Genomic DNA, 18,115 nt, shown 5'->3' with positions numbered 1-18,115 from the left:
TTTCACCATGGTGCATGCCTCACTTTATTTGACAAAGACAATCATCTGCATAAAAGTTTTGCACTGCACTCACAACTACTGGTACCACATTGTTCATTGCATCTTCTGCAGTTTTTAACGCAGAATTGGCACAACATTCAATGTTATGGAGTAACAGCTGTAACGGATACACAGATTTGAACCAACTAATTACACCATAGAGGTCTTACAAAAAGTTTGTTTAGAGAGAGGAAGACAATTTCCTAAATTATTCATTAAAGAGAACAGTTATTTCAGAACAACAAAACTTATTAAACAAATATTTGAATCAGATCCCAAAAATCAAAGCTGAACACCTTAATTCATCCAATTTGACAGCTTTTATTGCTTATGTAGGATCCCTGAAGAACAAAATACTTTCGGCACATTTCAGAAGAGTTTAACTGAAATCTGATAAAAATTACAAAGTAAAACTCTCATTTCTACTGAGTTTTCCTCTTTATCTTTTTAACATTTATAATTTGTGTTTAACGTGAGCATCATCACAGCTTAGGTGAGTTTTTAGGAACTCTTGAATCTTCTTCCATAACTTCACTTCCGCTTCAGCATGAGCCCTCGGCTCACCCCCCCACATGACAGGGAAGTTCAGCATCCCATGGAGGGCAGAGGGGCAAAATGGACCATAAGGTGGTTCCAGCAAATGTCCAGCAGCAGGGTACAAAACACTCTCAAAGTTAGTCCTCCCATAACGCTTCAGCCGCTCCACCATCGCCTCCATGTAGGCCTTGCTGTCCCAGTTCAGGTCGTCTTCTGAAGCAACAAAAAGGAACCGTCCTGCTGCATGCTCTATGGGAACCAGGCTGCCCTTGTTCTTCTCATCCAGAGGATTTTCCACAGCGTACTTGATTATATTAGCACCAGAATCGGTGGGAATTACCTTACTGAAGTCAAACATTAACGGGGACAAGATCAGCTTTTTCTTGTAGAACAGAGGAATGCCCACATTGGCGTTGCAGCCATTGATCCAAACCACAGCCTTAATACCTGGGACAAAAGCAGCAAGGGAGAGAGCAATGTCTCCCCCCTTTGATCGACATATCACGCCAACTCCTCTACTGCCCACCTGGAAATAGATGAAATATACATAGTCTTTAAAAAAGCATATACCGGTATAAAACTCTCAGATTGAAATGTTAAACATTATTTTTTTATAATTACTTTCACATGTAGATGTTACATAAGTGAGTTGGCACCTGTGCTCAGGTGAGCGTCTGTTTACCACAGTGGAAGATGTTACGAAATGTAGAAAGTGAGACAAAAACAGGAAGTGCCCGGTTGCCCCACACAAAGCTCCAAGCAGAAGCTGAAGAAGCAGCAGTCACCCTGACCAATCAGGAGGATCACCCCCATTGCCAAAGACCAGGAAAGCACTGATGAACAAGACACCAGTTACGGTTGTGTATTCCAGTTACCTGAGGCATTTGCTTTAGAAATGTCACTGCTTCTTCAAAGTGGTCCAGCTGCATCTTTCCTGAGATGTCAGGCTTCTCAAAGAAAACAGGAACTGCTAAAACCACAAAGCCTTTATTGGCCAACAGTGAGGCTCGTTTCTCTGACATGAAGGTGCACAGATCCAAAACAGCGGGGAACGGACCTTCTCCTAGAAGAGAGGGATTCAGCAAGTAAGTCAGTCAGTCAATGTGTCACGGCTCTTCAATGTTACTGCTACAAATCACATACTTACATTACTCACAATAAGTTAGAGATATTGTTCTTTACATAAGTACTTTTCCTATTTGGTTTGAATTTTAATAAAATGCGTAAAGGTGCCCTCAGACCCTCCTTGTCGGATGCTCAGAAGGCAGGGGTGCCCAGTTTAGTTTAATTTAGCAATCAGCGAATGAATTCTATAACGTTATGTTCTTTATGATTCATGTTTATTACACAATTACCGGTATGAAGCCCATTAAGATTATTAATGTTGTAAATATTGGGCTATATAAATAAAACTGAATTGAATTGAAGTGATATTATTAATGATTAATGAGAAGAAACACTATTTCTATTAGTTTGATATTCATTACCCCAACATTAAGACAATGTTTAAGATTGGGGGTTGATGATAGTTCTATGATGTCTGTGAAGTAAGAACGTGCAGTGATGGACCATCTACAATAACCAAATCAGTTTGGCTCTGAACCAAACTGTTTCTCCTCCTCCACCAAAGTCAACTCTGGGACCATGTTGACCTTGGTGTATCGCTCACCTCGCCTTCTCCAACCACGCTGATGACCATGGCGTCAGTGCAAGGTGACCTGACACTCATCAGTGAACCGGACGGTGGACCATTGCTCCATTGTCCAAATCACATGGTCTTGTGTTCACTGCACACGCTCATGGTGGTGTCTTGGTGTCAGTCATCTGTCATTCCAGTCAAAGCGGTGGAGTCGGTTGGGAATGGTGTGTCTGGGAACCCTGGTACCCCTGACATCTGGTAAACGGGCCTGCAGCTGTGTGGCGTTTGCTAAACCATGTCTGAGGTCAAAGGTCCTTAAGTTCTGGTCATGGCTGTGGTCTGTCACTGGTGGGACTCCACTCCTGGGTCTGTCACTAACTCTGCCAGTAGTTCTGTGTCTTGATGGAAGTCTGCTGATGACACGGAGACTCACCAAGTTCACCTGCAGCGTCCGACTGTCTACCACCAACCTGGAGACACTATGGCCAGGTGGAGCTGCTCGTCTGTTAAGCTAGGTCATGTGTTCATGGCTGTTTGAACAATGAACGACTTGCAGTCAAAGTCTGTAAACCCACAGAATGTTGACATTAATGCCACACTGAAAAGGTTTTTCTTTTAGAATTGTTTGGTTTTGCCTCCAATAAGTGAGACCACTGAACACTAAATGAGGTGTGTCAACACAACACAATTACCTTCCCCAAATGTGTGAAGTCTGAAAAAAAACAGTGGATGACATCCATAGAGTTTTTCACAATATTCTAAAAATATAGTGAGTACTGCTATTGTGAAAGTACTCATAGAGCACATCATCAGGCTGTAACTGAAAACTTTACCTACCTGGGGGAGTAAACAGAACTCCATGAAAGTTTCCTTTTTTCACAGAAACTCTGCTGACACCATCTGCCATCAGAAACCTCTCATTGGTCGCCTCTGCCAGCTTCTGGTCCTGTTCCTGTTCATCGTGCACAGAGAGCTTCACTATGTGAGGCTCTAATGCCTTATTCTTATAAAAATATGTGTTTAAAGTGTTTGCTTTCAGGCTCCTCAGTAGACCCATGGGTTCAACTCCAACGTAGCTCCCGCTGAGTGAGGCGTCTCTGACCAGGTCAATCTCTCCATTTTCATCAGCCCTGTAAGTGGCTGAAGAGCTGAACAGAACTCCTCTTTCATCAGTCGAGCTGGCTTTAATGCTGACCACCTGCCTGGATTTCAGCCGTAAAACCTTGACCTGAACCGGCTCATCAAACAAACACCTGGCATTCGGGAGAAGTTTCAGTCTGACTTGAGAGCTCATCTCTTCTGGGGGGAAAAAAAAAATCAATTAAGAGTAGGTAAAAAATAGATTTCATTGGAAAAACTTTCAGTCTAAAGTTCATGACATTTTTCGTACAAATAAACATCAATAACATGTTTACAATTCACCATCACCACCTTTGGAAGGGACATAATGTGGCAAGCTGGGATTTTTATGATCCAAATAATATTGGATTTGTTTTAGTTTTTCTAAAGAAATGTGGGTTGGTGGGGCTTATTTAACAGAAAATGTTCTGAACGATCATTTTGAATAGAAAAATACACACCATCGTGATTAAAATTAGTATAATTTTCTAAGAAAATGACCTTCAGCCTGTTGGTTTTGCTGTGCGAATGTTATCTAGGCTGGAAGACACACCGGTGTGCATGTGTGTGTGGTGTGTATTCTAGGCTAAAGGTCAGGACTGAAATGACCTGCGTTACTTTCTCCTGCTAAACTTACGGAAATGACCCAGAAAAAATTGCTATTAGATCTAAACTTGGAGGTACAATGCGCGCTCTTCCAAACCTAAAAGCTTTGGAAACATGAATTCCATTTCTGCCGGGACCGTTTTCTGTTCTTGAATAAAACTAAAGTCGTTTTTACGTGTCGAGCTGTTTACTACATGCATAGATGATCTCCTAAAGTTACTTTTCATTCTGATTCGCAGGGAAAATCCGGATAAGACTTGCAAACCTACGCATAACACAACATAACAACCTACCCGATAATGGCAGACTGAATCCAACACGCAGTATCACCGACAAAAACACCGAAACGCCTAAAGAACGCGCGACATTTTCTGTTTGTAGTATTAGGAGATGGTGTTAAACTCCCGTAAGATCCCCGAAACGATTCTATTGTTCCGACGTTCAAAGCTGAAGTCCTCCGTGTGGAGCTGTGCTCCGTGAGTGCAGCTTCTTTTTATGACGGTTGGCAAACACTTAATGCAGCTCTGTGCAGCGATTTAATGTATGTCCGGCAGAGGGCGCAAAAACACCACAAACCAGCTAAACCACTGACACTACTACAACGAAGAATGTTTTTTATTGACAACATTCAAATAAATTCCAACAACCTCAAATTATTATTATTATTATTATTAGTATTATTATTAGTATTATTATTATTATTATTAAAGCAGTTAGGAAAGAAGAAGACTTTCTTTTGCATAGGATGTTACAGTTAATCTGTAACATGTTTTGTATTAAGCTTTTGAAAAAAGTTATCTATCGTTTTATTTTTTATATCAGTACTTACTTTGCAGTCATTCATACGCAAAAAAGCAGGCACACATAGATATACTAGCTTATATTGTTTGCACATTGTTTTCCCTTTATTTTTTATTTCAAAATATTTATTTTTTATATACAATACAAATTTTCTAAACTTATTTATTGTAATAGTTGTAACTCTGCCACAATTACAGTTTTTACTTATCAAAAACATTGTGTTGTGCATTGGTAGGGCTGTTGTGTTGGATTGGACAACAAAGGTTGTCGGTTGACTTTAAATGCAGATCTATGGCCTCTGTTATCAATTGTAATTCCTGCCATGCTGAAATATTTTTTGATCGGATTCAACTAATGATTAATATGAGCTAATTGCTTTGATTTCCAGCTTACAAAGATAATCAGGTACAGATATCAGTGGTGGATTTTGTATTTAATGTCAAGGTTTGCTACTTCTGTCATATTTCCAGTTAGACAAAGTGAGAGAGAGATGGAGATTCTACAGCTCAATGTTATCATCAAATCAACACATAATCTCTCAGGTGTGATTACTCTTTATTCACAACAAACATATCTGACTCTAACACCCCTGTAAGGGATTTGCCAAAGGGAATCTTTAAGTATGATAAAATAGAGTTTATCGATTATAGGACGTCTGTCACCGCTGTGACTTCATCAGTTTTAGCGCTTAAATCCATTTTTACCAGTTATTTGTCAGTCACGGTGTGGCTCTGTGGATCATTTAAAGGATTTGCTTTGTGTGCTTCTGAACCATAAAGACATTCCATTCAGATTGACTGCAACAATACTTACCAAATGTGCGAACTGCGGGGCTGAAACAAGAACAGTCATAAACAATGATGTGATGTGTAAACTACCCAATCCAGATGAAAACAACACAACAGAATCTCTTATGAGAAACGTTGATGTTTCTTACCAGGTGAAAACTACATGCTATCCATCAATGCACAATATGGCCGAAAAAATTGTGTTCAACTGTCCAGATTTGATTATTTTCTACCTGGATCGAGGAAATGTTGAAGAAAGACAGCCTTGGTGTGTATGTAGAGAAATCTTTTTACCTGGGCCTGATGGACAGGTAAAATATAAGCTATGTATGGTCACATGTCAAAATGTCTTTTCAATGATCGGTCTCCTGGACACAGATCTGATTAATGAAGATGAAATCATAACTGAAGACTCATTGAAAATTTCAAGATAACCTGAAGAAAAGAAAGCTGATTGCCATAAAAATGGAATAATGTACATGTACGAAAAGTGTTTATCCCTTGAGGTATCCTAAGCACTTTAACGTTGGGAGTTGGGTCATCTAGACCCACTAGAGCAGGGGTCGGGAACCTATGGCTCGCGAGCCATATATGGCTCTTTTGATGGTCACATGTGGCTCGCAGAGAAATCCTTAATTTTACTTTTTTTTTCTTCATTAGACCAGTCCTTCCCGGGCGCGATGCGATGCCAGAGGCGCGCAGTAGTAGCGGTGCTTGGAGGGAAAACTATCAGTTTACTATTATCTATTATTTCACAGAGTTTGTACCAGCTGGAAACCTGTGAATTGCCGTGCCTAAAACTACGCGCTCCCGTCTCTGAGAAAGAGCGCGCAGTTGCGGGGACGGGATGTGTGAGGAAGAAAGCAGAGGGGGGGGGGGGGGGGGGGCAGGCAACAGGTGAATCGCGCAGGGATTGTAAAAAACCCGCTGTCCGTCACTCACTGCAGTGTGTGAGTGTGTGTTTGGTTCCATGTCTGTCTCACATCTACAGAACAGTCAGACCTACGATCACGTTTAAAGTCTCAACGCCTGCGTGAAGCAGAAACTCACCACGTATCAACCAGACTAGACCATCAGCAGAACTACCACGAGAAATACTCATCATTTATTAACAACAGCATAACAATGTTATTAAAAAGAATCCACAGACTTATTGTACTTTAAAAATGTTGAAATTACATCAAATGCACACATTCACTTGTATATTTAGTTTTAAACATATTGTCGCGGTCTGACTTGGACTGGGCCGCGTTAAAAGTTCTGGAGTTCATGGAACGCATCAAGCAGAGATCTGATTGGCCATCAGTCCTGTCGCTCAGCCTGTTGTTAGGGTGTTTGGACCAATGGGGTTCAGCTATGGGCCGACTTGGTAACCCTGGGTTAATGCACGTCCACAGCAAGTACATAAAGACATTCTCAATGGATCGCCGATTTCCGGAGTTACCATTAAAAAAAACGCGTGGTGAAAAAAAAGCGCTATACTTCAGTGAGACGGAGTCTGAGATTTAAATGACGGCGTATGAAGATTATAAGCTCTAACAGCAGCACCAAAATTACACCCACTCTATTGAATTAATTAGAATGAAAGTAAAATAACTGTCTGATAACTACGTGTTATTTTTAAACTGATTTAACAAAAAAAGATTTTTAATTATCTTAACTGAAGCAAATAATTGAGTTAGATCAAAGTAAAAAAGTTTATCTTTCCAACATCCATATGTGGTCTTATCACCCTCTCACAGTGGAAAAAGTATTATCTGAGCTTCTTCATCCACTAAATCATCTTCAAATGGACACGCCATGCTGCTTCAGTGTAAGTGATGTGATAACTACACTCATTTGAAGAACTTGAACATCGAAAGGGTTCACTGAATGCTCACCCAACCAAGCAAGGACATTTGTTAATCAACAACACGACTACTGTAATTACACCAATTTGTAAATTAACTGCCCAGAAATGTGACTGGATGCTGTGCACTTGTTACACTGCTGTAAGCTGTGACTGTGTATACCATGATTGATTTTGATTCATTTTTTTGTTTATTTCAACCATTGTAGTCAAAGCAATAAAGTTTATTGGGGAAACAAATCTTACTCTTTTTCTGGAATCTAGTTAGAGCAGCCAGTCAGCAAAATGGCACATGACTGCCATCTACTGGTGGAGGAAAAACTTCAACAAAAAAGAGTTTCAATAAAATGAAATATTATTCCTTTATTTTAAAACATGGCAAAAACAAACCTTTTGAAAATAACATTTTAACAAAAAGCAACACCACTGTTGCATCTTTATGAGTTTATTACTAAGGTTATTTGTTTCCACTATAAAAAGCCTAAACATACTTTTCCCTCAAACTGTGTTTGCTGCATTTCTGTTGATCTAGCCATGACAATGTGCTCTACAATGACTCAGATAGTGCAACATGGCTTTCCAGCGTTTCATTTCCCTGTAAATATTTGCATAAGGCTTTCGGCTTCACCCTTTGTTTTGGGGTCGGCTTAATTCAATTCTAATCAAACAAATTGGGCAAATGAAATAGTTTAGCTCATAATTATTTAACTTCAAAACAACCTAGCAAGGATTTTCTTTTTCTTATAGGTTGTTGTGCATTAGGGCTGCACGATATGAGGAAAACATGCGATATGCGATATCAGTGATCAATATTGCGATGACGATATAACTTGCGATAAATGAACAAAAAGCAAAAACAACACAAACATTTCCATTTCACTGCAAAAGTTTAATTTAGATAATAGTCAAAATACCTTAAATTAGTCTCCAAATGACTCTCGTCTAATCAGGAGGGCAACATCTGACATCCGATTGGTCAACAACGTGAAGGGCTCCATCTGATTGGTCAAATGCATAGAGGGATTTTTTAAAATGTATTAAATAGTTCAAGTTGCCATAAGATTGTTTTTAACATTTAAGGTTTACCATTTATTGCGATTTTCACCAACTTTTTGCGATATGGATATTGCACAGCTTGAAATCGCGATAACGATAAATTTGCGATTAATTGGACAGGCCTATTGTGCATCTTTTGGCACATCCCCTCAGCTTCAACTAATCAGAAATAAAATGTGTCTACATAATACTTTTTAAATCAAGTGCAGTGATTTATTACAAGATAATTATTATGAAAAATAGAAGTTCTGCCATCGATAAGTTTGAAAAAAAAAAATTGAAAACAGTTTTAGACATTGTGGACTTGAAATGTTTAATATAAAAAGGTAAATTTGAAAAGAAATACATTCAAATACTGAACACTTGAATAAAAGTGACTATAAATTTAAAACTAATAAAAACCGAAACAGGAACAAATGTTTGTAACAGCTGCTGTTTTGTATTTTCAATTTGGGTTTTTTCGATTCTTTCCCTTTTCACTTTTAGAACTCAATTTAAAGTTTCAATTTGGAATTTTTCCTTTTCGGAATTGACGCTAGCATCACATGGGGTGGGGCTTTGAGCCCATTGGTTATGAGGACCTGACTGACATCAGGGGTCAGAGGTCATGGTGATGTTTCAGCTCCAGAACGTGTCATCCCTCCTCCTATGTGCCAAACTTTGGGAGAACATTATCCACTACAATATCCACAACTATTATGTAAAAGCTGTTATTTCAATTTTACTATGGATTTTAGAGTTTTAAACTTTTTTCAAATTCACAATGTCTGTGAAATGTCTTTTTCATTCACTTTAAGAAGCTCTTGATTTGACCCCATAAAAATCGTTTCATTTTACAAGAAATGTTTCCTACCAGCCAACAATTCAGTTCCACAAATGTTCAGCTCATCTAATATTCACATCCGAGGTCAGCCTGTCTGAATCTATAACTTGGCGTTGGTCTGTGCAGCGTCACACCTCAGATGAGTTCTGAGGAACTCCTGGATCTTCTTCCACATGTGAACTTCAGCTGCTGCATGGGCCCCTGCTTCACCCCCCCACATCACTCGTTGCTTTGCATGCATATGGTAGCTGGAGGGGCAGTACGGTCCATAAGGGGGCTCTAGATAGTGTCCAGCCCCCGGGTAACACACACTCTCAAAGTTTTGTTTCCCACAATGCTTCAGTCTCTCCACCATCTCGATCATGTAAGCTTTACTGTCCCAATTAAGGTCGTCCTCTGAGGCCACAAAGAGGAAATGTGTGTTTGCTTGTTCAATGGGGATTAAAGTGGCTCTGTTCTCCTCTTTTAGAGGGTCATGCATGGCGTACTTTGCAATGAAAGCTCCTGACTGTGTAGGAAGGAGTTTCTTGGTGTCAAACATTAAAGCAGGGAGAATTTGTTTTGTTTTATAGAACAGAGGTAATACAGTGTTGGCTGAGCAGCCGTTGATCCAAATGACAGCGTCCACAGAAGGCAGGTAAGAGGCGATTGACAGAGCAAGATCTGCACTCTTTGACAGAGACATCACACCAACTCCTTTACTGCCGACCTGCAGAGACACAAGCCGGAGAAAAGTTCCACATTCTTAAAGAATTATTGAGTTGAGGAAATGTAATTTTGAAAGCATTATTTATTTTCTGCATTTCAGGCCCACAAGCTGACAGTAAAACTACAAAAATGTTAAAACACTTTGAACACTTTCTGGCTTTTATAAAAACAAAGGATTTAAAAAAAAATAATTCAGTTTTTAGTTTCAATTATTCATTGAAAAATGTTTCTCATCACTGTTTAAAATAGGGATGTCCCGTTCCGACCACGTGGTCAGAAATCGAGCTCGATCTCATAGTTTCAGAATCGGACGCTACATCCTGATGAGGGATCGGATATTTATTTGATTGTTATTCCGATCAGTGCCGTATATTTCAAGCTTTTTATTACAGAAATACTCTACTAGCCATAAAGCGAACATTTCACTAGTTTGAGCAACAACAAAAAAAAAGATATTCAGTTTCTGGGCTGAAACATTTTTTTAAATAAACATTTTAAACCGACAGAAAATGTCTCTTTTGGTTTGTCTTCATGCAAAAAACGACCTACAAAAGCATTTTTAAAAAGATATTCTTCACAATGGGAATTTAATTTAGAGACTGTCTATTAAATTTGTTATTTTTTTGTTATGTTACAAAAGTATTGGACTGGGATCGGGTATCTGTAGATCCTCAAAATCAAAGAACTCAAAATGAGATCGGGGTTAAAAAAAATTCTGATCGGGACATCCCTAATTTAAAATAACAATAAAAATAGTACCGTATTTTCCGGACTATAAGTTGCACTTTTTTTCATAGTTTGGCAAGGGGTGCGACTTATACTCCGCAGCGACTTATATTAGAAATAAATTGAAATAAATACATTGTTAACCCTCCTGTTATGTTCATTTGTGAGGAACAGAGATGATGTTCCTGGCTAAATTTGATGCATGAGGTATGTTAAGTGTTAAGAGTATGTTAAGTGACTCAGAGAATCAGCAAATCTTTTTTTTACAGTAAGATCTTGAAGGCTAACAACAAAATATTCTATTTTCAATGATTTCATAGATTCAGAAATGCAATAAAAGTGAAAACTGTTTCTACAAACACAGGATGAAAGCAGAGTATTAGTTAGCCAATGATGCTTCATGAAAAGAATAAATAAATAAGTTTGAGAAAAAATTACTGTGAAATTATTAGATAAACAGTCTGCTATGATTGTGTCATATAAGGTTGTGAAAGTTAAAATGCGACTTATAGTCCAGTGCGACTTATCTGTGTTTTTTTCTACTTTATAATGGATTTTTGGGCTGGTGCGACTTATAGTCCGGAAAATACGGTAAAAAAATATTACTTAGAAAACATTAGGCAACCCTTTGAAAAATACTTTGAGAAATCTTTTTTATGTATTTTCTAATAAGATCTTCAGTTTTAATGAGAAAAATAAAGCTCACACTTGGCTCTCACAGTTCACCTTTTCTTGTTTTTTTAAAAACTCGATGGCCTCTTCAAAATAGTCCAAATGGATCCCTTGGATATCTTTTGGCTGCTCTTGTTGGCCGTAAAGGCTCGTGGTCAGAACCACAAATCCTCGGTTGGCCAGCAGAGACGCTCTCCGCTCCGACAAACCTCCACCCGATGTGTACAGATCCAGAACGGCAGGGAACGGCCCGCTGCCTGCAACACAGGCACAAATGCTGAGTCACTTTCTGTCCCCCGATGCTCCCAAAAACCAAGAGTTCTTCTGAGACAGACGTCGAAAGTTTACTCTAATTCATGGTCAAGAATGTAGTGGATTCAATCAAAAAAAATGTCATTTTAAAAGCAAAATACCAGAATAAATAAATAAATCTTACTGAATCTAAGGTAAACAGTTCTTATTTTCCCTCCAGATTTTTTGTTTGTTTTTTATTTTACACATTATGGAAGCCAAAAAAACCCCACAGAATCTGTAACACTACTCCTTTAGTTCTTAAAGCCCACTCCAATGAAAACTGTGTTTTTAACATGTTCTTCTGGGATTTTTCACATCCTGCAGGACTTCTATAAAGAAAAGCAAGTTTAAAATTGCATTTCTGAATATTTCTATACAAACCATTATGAATCAGGAGCAGAAGAAAAAAATGTTGTTTGAAAAAGAGCAAATTTGTTGCATAGAAAACACACTGGCTGTGCTACAAGCTCCGCCCCATTATGATGCATCCACCTGCAGACGTCCAGATCCATGAGCGTCTGAACTAGACGGGGTGGGAGGGGCTGTAAGCTAGCAGGAGAGCGTTTTAATGGGTGGGTTTACTTGGTGCCAATGATCCCGCCCACAACTCAGTTGCAAATTTCTAATGAAGTCCTGCCGCTCTGCAGAAACTATGTCCTAAAATCAAATAAAAAACAACAGCATAATCCTAATTAAAAGACCAGAGGGAACGCTGTGAAAATAAGACAAAAGATGATTGGAGTGGGACTTTGAGAAAAGAGTAACGGCTTCAGTTTAACTAAAGAAAAAGCTCTTTGGATTGACATGAACTTTGTCATTGACTAAGACAGCAGAGAGAACGTGAAGCACAAACTGGAAAATGTTGGATTCTCCTCAACAAAATGAGTACATTCAGATACAAAACAACGATTGTAAAGTTTTGTGGTCAATTCTGAAATTTCTCAGCTTTCTCCCCACAACTGATCCATCTTTAATCTGTCAGTTTACTGACGTACCTGGGGGAGTAAACAGCACTCCATAAATATTGCCCTGTCTGACAGGAACCCGGCGGACCCCGTCTCTCATCAGAAGTCGCTCATTTTCCGCCTCCGCCAGCATCCGGCCCCGCTTCTCCTCCCCACCCTCGTGCACAGAGAAGTTCACTATGTGAGGGTTCAGTGCATTCATTCTTTGAAATCTTTTGAACAAGACCGCCGGCTTCATCGACCACAGCAGGCCCATGGGTTCAACGCCACAGTAGCTTCCCCCAAGCGAGACGTCTCTGTCCAGATGGATCTCTCCGTTCCTGTCAGCCCTGTATGTGGCTGAGGAGCTGAACAACACTCCTTTCTCATCGGTTGACCTGGCCTCCACGGTGACCTCCTGCTTCGGCCTCAGACCTGCAACCTTCACCTGGATGGGCTCATCGAATAAACACCTGGCGCTCGGCAGCAGCCTCAGTCTCACCTGGGCTGACATCTTACCCTCTAACAAGAGAAAAAGAAGAAAAGGGAAGCCCAATTTATAAACATTTATAGAGAAATTTAAGGAATGACTTTCGCATTTTTTTCCTCTAAATTTTGGATCCAAAACAAGTTTCTAGAAATCTAGAAGTAGCGGCCGGTGCTGAAGCTAAGACAGCGTCTCTACATCTCATTCTTCTCAACTCCTCCTATCCAACTGGAGAAGAAGAAGAAGAAAAAAAGAATCTCTGGATCAGGGGTGGTGAACACGCGGCTCTCGGCCAATAAGCATGCGGCTCTTGCGTCTCATATTCTCTATATACTGTGTCTCGTTTCATAGTTTTTTCCCTCTTAAACCACACTCAAATCCATCAGAGGGTATTAAAAATAAATAATAACAAAAGTAATTTGGCAGTGTGTGTTTTGATGCTGCTCCTGACACATAAGTGACCGTCACTCATTTGCAGTTAAAGAGCTGCTCTCAATCTGCTGTGATGTTCTCCTCAATATATGTCTGCCAGTCCCAGTTTATTACCTTGAAACACGTGGAATAAAGGCATCGGTCCGTTCTGACTGACACTCCTGTACAGGAAGTGATCAGAGAGGCTACAACTGAATATAAACCTGATCTGCAGAGGATTACTAGAAACTAGAGAAATCCCACTGAGATCATCATCCATCACTGCAGCAAGGTGAGAAATTCTGAGATGGAGTTTGGAGAACACACCTGACTGAGCATGCTGGTGTGAATAGTTTAATATTCAATCATCAGTTTTTCATGCAAAAAGTCAATCATTAGTTTTTAACCCTTGTGCTATCTTAGATGACCCCCCCCCTTCCATTGAGGTGTTCTCCCTACCATGACAAAGGTGGATAAAGGTGGAAAGATTTCATGTAATCCATGGACACCAGTGAAGATCACAAATCATTGAAGAAAAAAGGTTCAGAGCACTGTCTAGTGGGTCTAGATGACCCAACTCCCAATGGTAAAGTGTCTAGGATAGCACAAGGGTTAAAGTATCACAAAAACAGCTGCTGAACCTTTAGAAACCTTCTTGAGCTCAGACTAATGCATTGTCCCTCCCAGTTCTTTTGGCCTTTTTTTAATCCAGTGATCTAATTTTAAACTTGGTTATTTTTGGCTCAGAGACAGCAGCCCTATTTAGCGTCTCCATCACTGTTTGCCCCACGGGGCCTTCTGATTGGTCACACCGGCCACATGGGTAAGAGCCATTCAAAGCAAGGATAGGGACTGTGAGGTCAGAAGAAAGGCTTTCAGCTCAGAGAAGCCACTGAAAGCTGCTGCATGCCACCTTTTACAGGGAATGAACGCAGTAAAAACACTCCTGGAATTGTAATAAAAGTCACATTCTTCTACATCTCACAATGACTTATAGCATTACTCACTGTTGGCTGTAACAAGCTCATGCTCATCGACTGCAAATGAGAAGTGGACAGAGTTAGCGTGACGTCACCCATAGAAAATGACTTACTTCTGATTCCAACTAAATAAAGTCAATTCCGCCGTCATTTTCTAGCAATATGGACACCACCATGTTGGAGCCAGATGTCATCAGTAAGCAGTGATTGGTCCAAGTTGGTCTGAGTCAACATTTATATGGCAACCACTCTAACCAATCAAGACTGAGCTTGTTGGAAGGCCACACCTCTACCACCTGAAAGTGGGCTACACAAAATCTATCAAAGGTTTTGAACTTTTGATGTAAGACCACATACTTACACATAAAAAAGGAATCAAGAATGGTTATTCTGACAAATAAGTTTATGTTTATTTCTCGATAGAAGTCTGAGGCTGTGTCCGAATTGCCACCCTAAACCCTAACTATTGAAAAACTTTAGAGCGTGGGACTATCTAGTGCCCTGGATTTTAAAAGCAATTCAGACACCATGCTCATCAATACCAGCATTTTATAGCAACTGTTTATGAATCCACAGTGTTCTGATGCTGAAAACAATGATGGTTTCTTAATAAAACAAAAAACATTTAACCCCTCCCTCGGAAACTGTTCAAACGCCATCCATTGTGGTCTATGTTCACCAATCTCGTAAGCATCGATGAACACTGGTTTAACACTTCAAAATGGGGAACGCACTATGTAGTGAGTGGTGAAGGAATTCGGATATAGCCTTTGAGATTTTGGCTTTTGGAGCCAGTGGGTACTTCCTGTTTGGAAGGGATTGCTCTGTGCAGTTCTGTTATACGGTCAATGGTCATCCTGTAAGCATTAGCGGCAGCTATGCGAGCTAGCTTGTAGCATCTCCCACCATGCTGACAGTACTGAAAACAGTCTGTGATGGCAGAAGTGTGTTTGAGAGTGCTGTTTTATCACAGGGAAGCACCGTGAGACTTCAGAATATGAGAAGCTGCAGAAGATTAAGAAAAAATGACATCTTTTTAGATTAAGTGTGTACTCAAGCTGCCTATGAACAGGTTTGCGTAGAGGGGCAGGAAATTGTTCAAAATGTTAAAAGTAATAATTTCCAAATGCTTTTCTAAATCATGATGATTTGAGCACGTGTCTTCGTTCAGCGTATCAATCAAGTTATGTACGTCTCAGTGAGGATGATAATTTGCTGAAGTATTTTTTTAAAAATATATTCGTGATCGAACCCACGTAATGAGCACCCCTGTTCTTGATGGATGGATGTAACCTGATCCTAGCAACTCTGCATCTATTGTTTCTGTTGGAACTTCAGACATAGACAAAGTCATTCTCTGTTCTTTGGAGGTTTTACTTCGTTTTGTTTTTTTAACAGTTCTGGGAGCTGTTTAAGTTTTTATTGTTCAGTACAATAGAAACCTATGTTCATGTTTTTGTCATTTTCTTTTCTCATTACCACAACCTGCATGCAGCATTTAAAGACCCACTCCAATGAAAATGGCGTTTCTGGTGTTTTTAACATTTTACTGATGATGAACTACTAAAGAATATTCCGTATAAAACAGCATTTCAGTGTATTTTTTGATTTTGTCCATTTTAGATCAGGAGTAGACAGAAAATGCTGTTTGAAAAAGAGCTCATTTGTGACATTGAAAATATGCTGGGCGGGCCACAGGCTCCCTGCTCCGCTCCATTCTGATGCATTTATCACAAATACGCTCGGTTCAAACGGCAATTTCTGTCTGGGATTTGAATATTAAAATACTCAGAAAAGCAAATTTAAGCTTCATTTTCCATCATCCAACAAGAACATGTTAAAGCAACAAAAACAATCTTCACAGGAGCGGATCTTCAGCAACTGTGTTAGGTTTGCAGGAGAGGCACGTGCAACAACACAGCAATGGATGATGCAACTAAAGGACAGGAGAATCTAATGGGACAACTAACATTACAGCACAAGACCTTCAGCCATAATGAAGATCTAAAGAAACATCAGTGCTGCACTGATGAAGAGGCCTCACAGATGTTTTTCTTGCCTGAACATCTGGAAAGCCTTAAACTGTTACGGCTGCACACAGGGCCAAACAGTGGATTCAGAATGGGATTTTTAGCCTAAATTTGTATCCATTTTTTGGTTATTTATCCTGCATGGCCCGCACGGATCTACTCACGCAAATGAGCAAATGCATTTTTATGTTTCTTTGGTGAATGTTTACTACTTGCAATTTTTATAGGTCAAAGTTCCCGACGAGCCGACGTCTGTGGAAGTGCGGTTTGCACTTTTTGCATGCGCGTTTACATCATAGTTTACGGTACACAGGCTCAGCGAGCTGAAAAGACGGTAAAGCGCTAATATCTGACAGATTTCACAGTAACCTATTATCAAATAACAGGTACTGTGCTCAGAAATGTAATGAGAGCTGCTGCAAGCCATATATTGTCATTTGATATGCAAATGCATATTGCATGTCTGTCCATTCTATAATAAACTACCAGAAATGACATGTTTTCTTTGAACTATAAGCTTTAACACTGACAAGAGTGTTGTTGAGCATCTCATGGAATGGAATCAAACAGAAATGAAGATACTCCACATAAAAGGGCACATCTGGTCATCTCAAATCTTTTAAAGTTGCTTCATTCTGAGGTGAATGAAAACTTTCACTGGATTATTGTTGCTGGTGATGTTCACTAACATCACAGCAAGTTTGAGGAAAAATGACGTTTCACTCTGTTATAAGGAATAGTTCGTGTAGTTCTGTTTACAGCACAAATAAAATCTGTTTACAATAATTTTAAAAAAAGTGCTCTTTACCTCCGCCAGAGAAGGTTAACGCGAAACAGTTGTTAAATATGGCCGTTCAATCCCGATACTGCAACAAATGCCTCAAACTCCACGTTATGATGTCTTCAAAAGGCCGTTTTAAAGCCTTCATAAACAAACAAACCTTTCCGGAATTCGTTGTAGGGGTAAACCACGTGACTAATAACTACTCTATTGGCAGTGTTGCCAGATACAGTCGCGGTTTTCCACAAATGTCCAGCAAATCTTGCCCTCACCAGTTTCAGAATCAAAACGTCCCCATTTGGCGGAAAATTGTCTAACCTGGCAACGCTGACAGCGGCAGGTAATTTCCGGTTAGCTTCCACAATAAAAGCACGGAACGAGAATGATATCCGTGATTTCTGAATCAAAGTTTTGTTGCAAATAAAATGCAATGACAGCTTAAATTTTAAGTTCAAACGAAACAAACATTTATTTTAAACTTTGTTGACTATGTATATATAATACTGAGCCTACTTTGTCTTTTAATGGTCATTTTCAGAGTTTTTATATGTGTGCTTCATTCTTTAGCTCTTTACACCATAAGTGCAGTTTGTTTATTTAGGATGATTCACATGCTTTAGGATTTTCTAATGCATGATGTCTCCAAGTTGAATATTCAGGAAAATCTCTGGATGGTCCGCATGTTTGTCAACGTGGCTGTTTTTATTACAGTCTCATTTAGCAAAAAATGGTTTATAAAAGTAAAAGACATCCTGGAGTTACCCCAAATGTTTACATCTGAAATCCTGGAACCAAATCTGTTTCAGATTCTACTGAAAGTCATTT

The 18,115-nt window shown here is 39.5% G+C and overlaps 2 protein-coding genes across 4 annotated transcripts; both read right to left on the bottom strand.

Moving 5' to 3' along the window:
- Positions 1-4,469, bottom strand: LOC144986624 (acyl-coenzyme A thioesterase 3-like). 2 transcript variants are annotated; one of them, XM_078934184.1, is made up of 4 exons: positions 4,234-4,469; positions 3,053-3,514; positions 1,452-1,639; positions 1-1,102 (listed from the first exon to the last, which is right to left on the bottom strand). In XM_078934184.1, the coding sequence occupies exons 2-4, from the start codon at positions 3,507-3,509 to the stop codon at positions 494-496; spliced, it is 1,254 nt and encodes a 417-aa protein (XP_078790310.1). In that variant the 5' UTR covers positions 3,510-3,514; positions 4,234-4,469; the 3' UTR covers positions 1-493. The 2 variants fall into 2 exon arrangements, with proteins under 2 accessions (XP_078790310.1, XP_078790311.1); XM_078934185.1 differs by having other exon boundaries at positions 3,053-3,511.
- Positions 4,470-7,715: 3,246 nt separating this feature from the next.
- LOC144986623 (acyl-coenzyme A thioesterase 5-like) lies at positions 7,716-17,517 on the bottom strand. 2 transcript variants are annotated; one of them, XM_078934181.1, is made up of 4 exons: positions 17,318-17,517; positions 12,653-13,123; positions 11,418-11,620; positions 7,716-9,966 (listed from the first exon to the last, which is right to left on the bottom strand). In XM_078934181.1, the coding sequence occupies exons 2-4, from the start codon at positions 13,113-13,115 to the stop codon at positions 9,358-9,360; spliced, it is 1,275 nt and encodes a 424-aa protein (XP_078790307.1). In that variant the 5' UTR covers positions 13,116-13,123; positions 17,318-17,517; the 3' UTR covers positions 7,716-9,357. The 2 variants fall into 2 exon arrangements, with proteins under 2 accessions (XP_078790307.1, XP_078790308.1); XM_078934182.1 differs by having other exon boundaries at positions 17,451-17,471.
- Between the last annotated feature and the right edge of the window lie 598 nt (positions 17,518-18,115).

This window comes from Oryzias latipes, chromosome 17 (assembly GCF_053564925.1).
Source record: "Oryzias latipes strain Hd-rR chromosome 17, Olatipes_Hd-rR_3.1".
Lineage (NCBI taxonomy): Eukaryota > Metazoa > Chordata > Actinopteri > Beloniformes > Adrianichthyidae > Oryzias > Oryzias latipes.
Note: the sequence above shows the minus strand (reverse complement) of the source record. Positions and strands in the feature narration are given on the sequence as shown.

Coding starts and splice junctions, on each gene's coding strand:
- LOC144986623 (XM_078934181.1), bottom strand. CDS start 13,115: ATGTCAGCCCAGGTGAGACTGAGGCTGCTGCCGAGCGCCAGGTGTTTA. Junction 11,621..12,652: donor AGTGCTGTTTACTCCCCCAG/GTACGTCAGTAA, acceptor CCTGTGTTGCAG/GCAGCGGGCCGTTCCCTGCC. Junction 9,967..11,417: donor TTTTAAAAAAACAAGAAAAG/GTGAACTGTGAG, acceptor GTGTCTCTGCAG/GTCGGCAGTAAAGGAGTTGG.
- LOC144986624 (XM_078934184.1), bottom strand. CDS start 3,509: ATGAGCTCTCAAGTCAGACTGAAACTTCTCCCGAATGCCAGGTGTTTG. Junction 1,640..3,052: donor AGTTCTGTTTACTCCCCCAG/GTAGGTAAAGTT, acceptor CCTCTCTTCTAG/GAGAAGGTCCGTTCCCCGCT. Junction 1,103..1,451: donor TTCTAAAGCAAATGCCTCAG/GTAACTGGAATA, acceptor ATCTATTTCCAG/GTGGGCAGTAGAGGAGTTGG.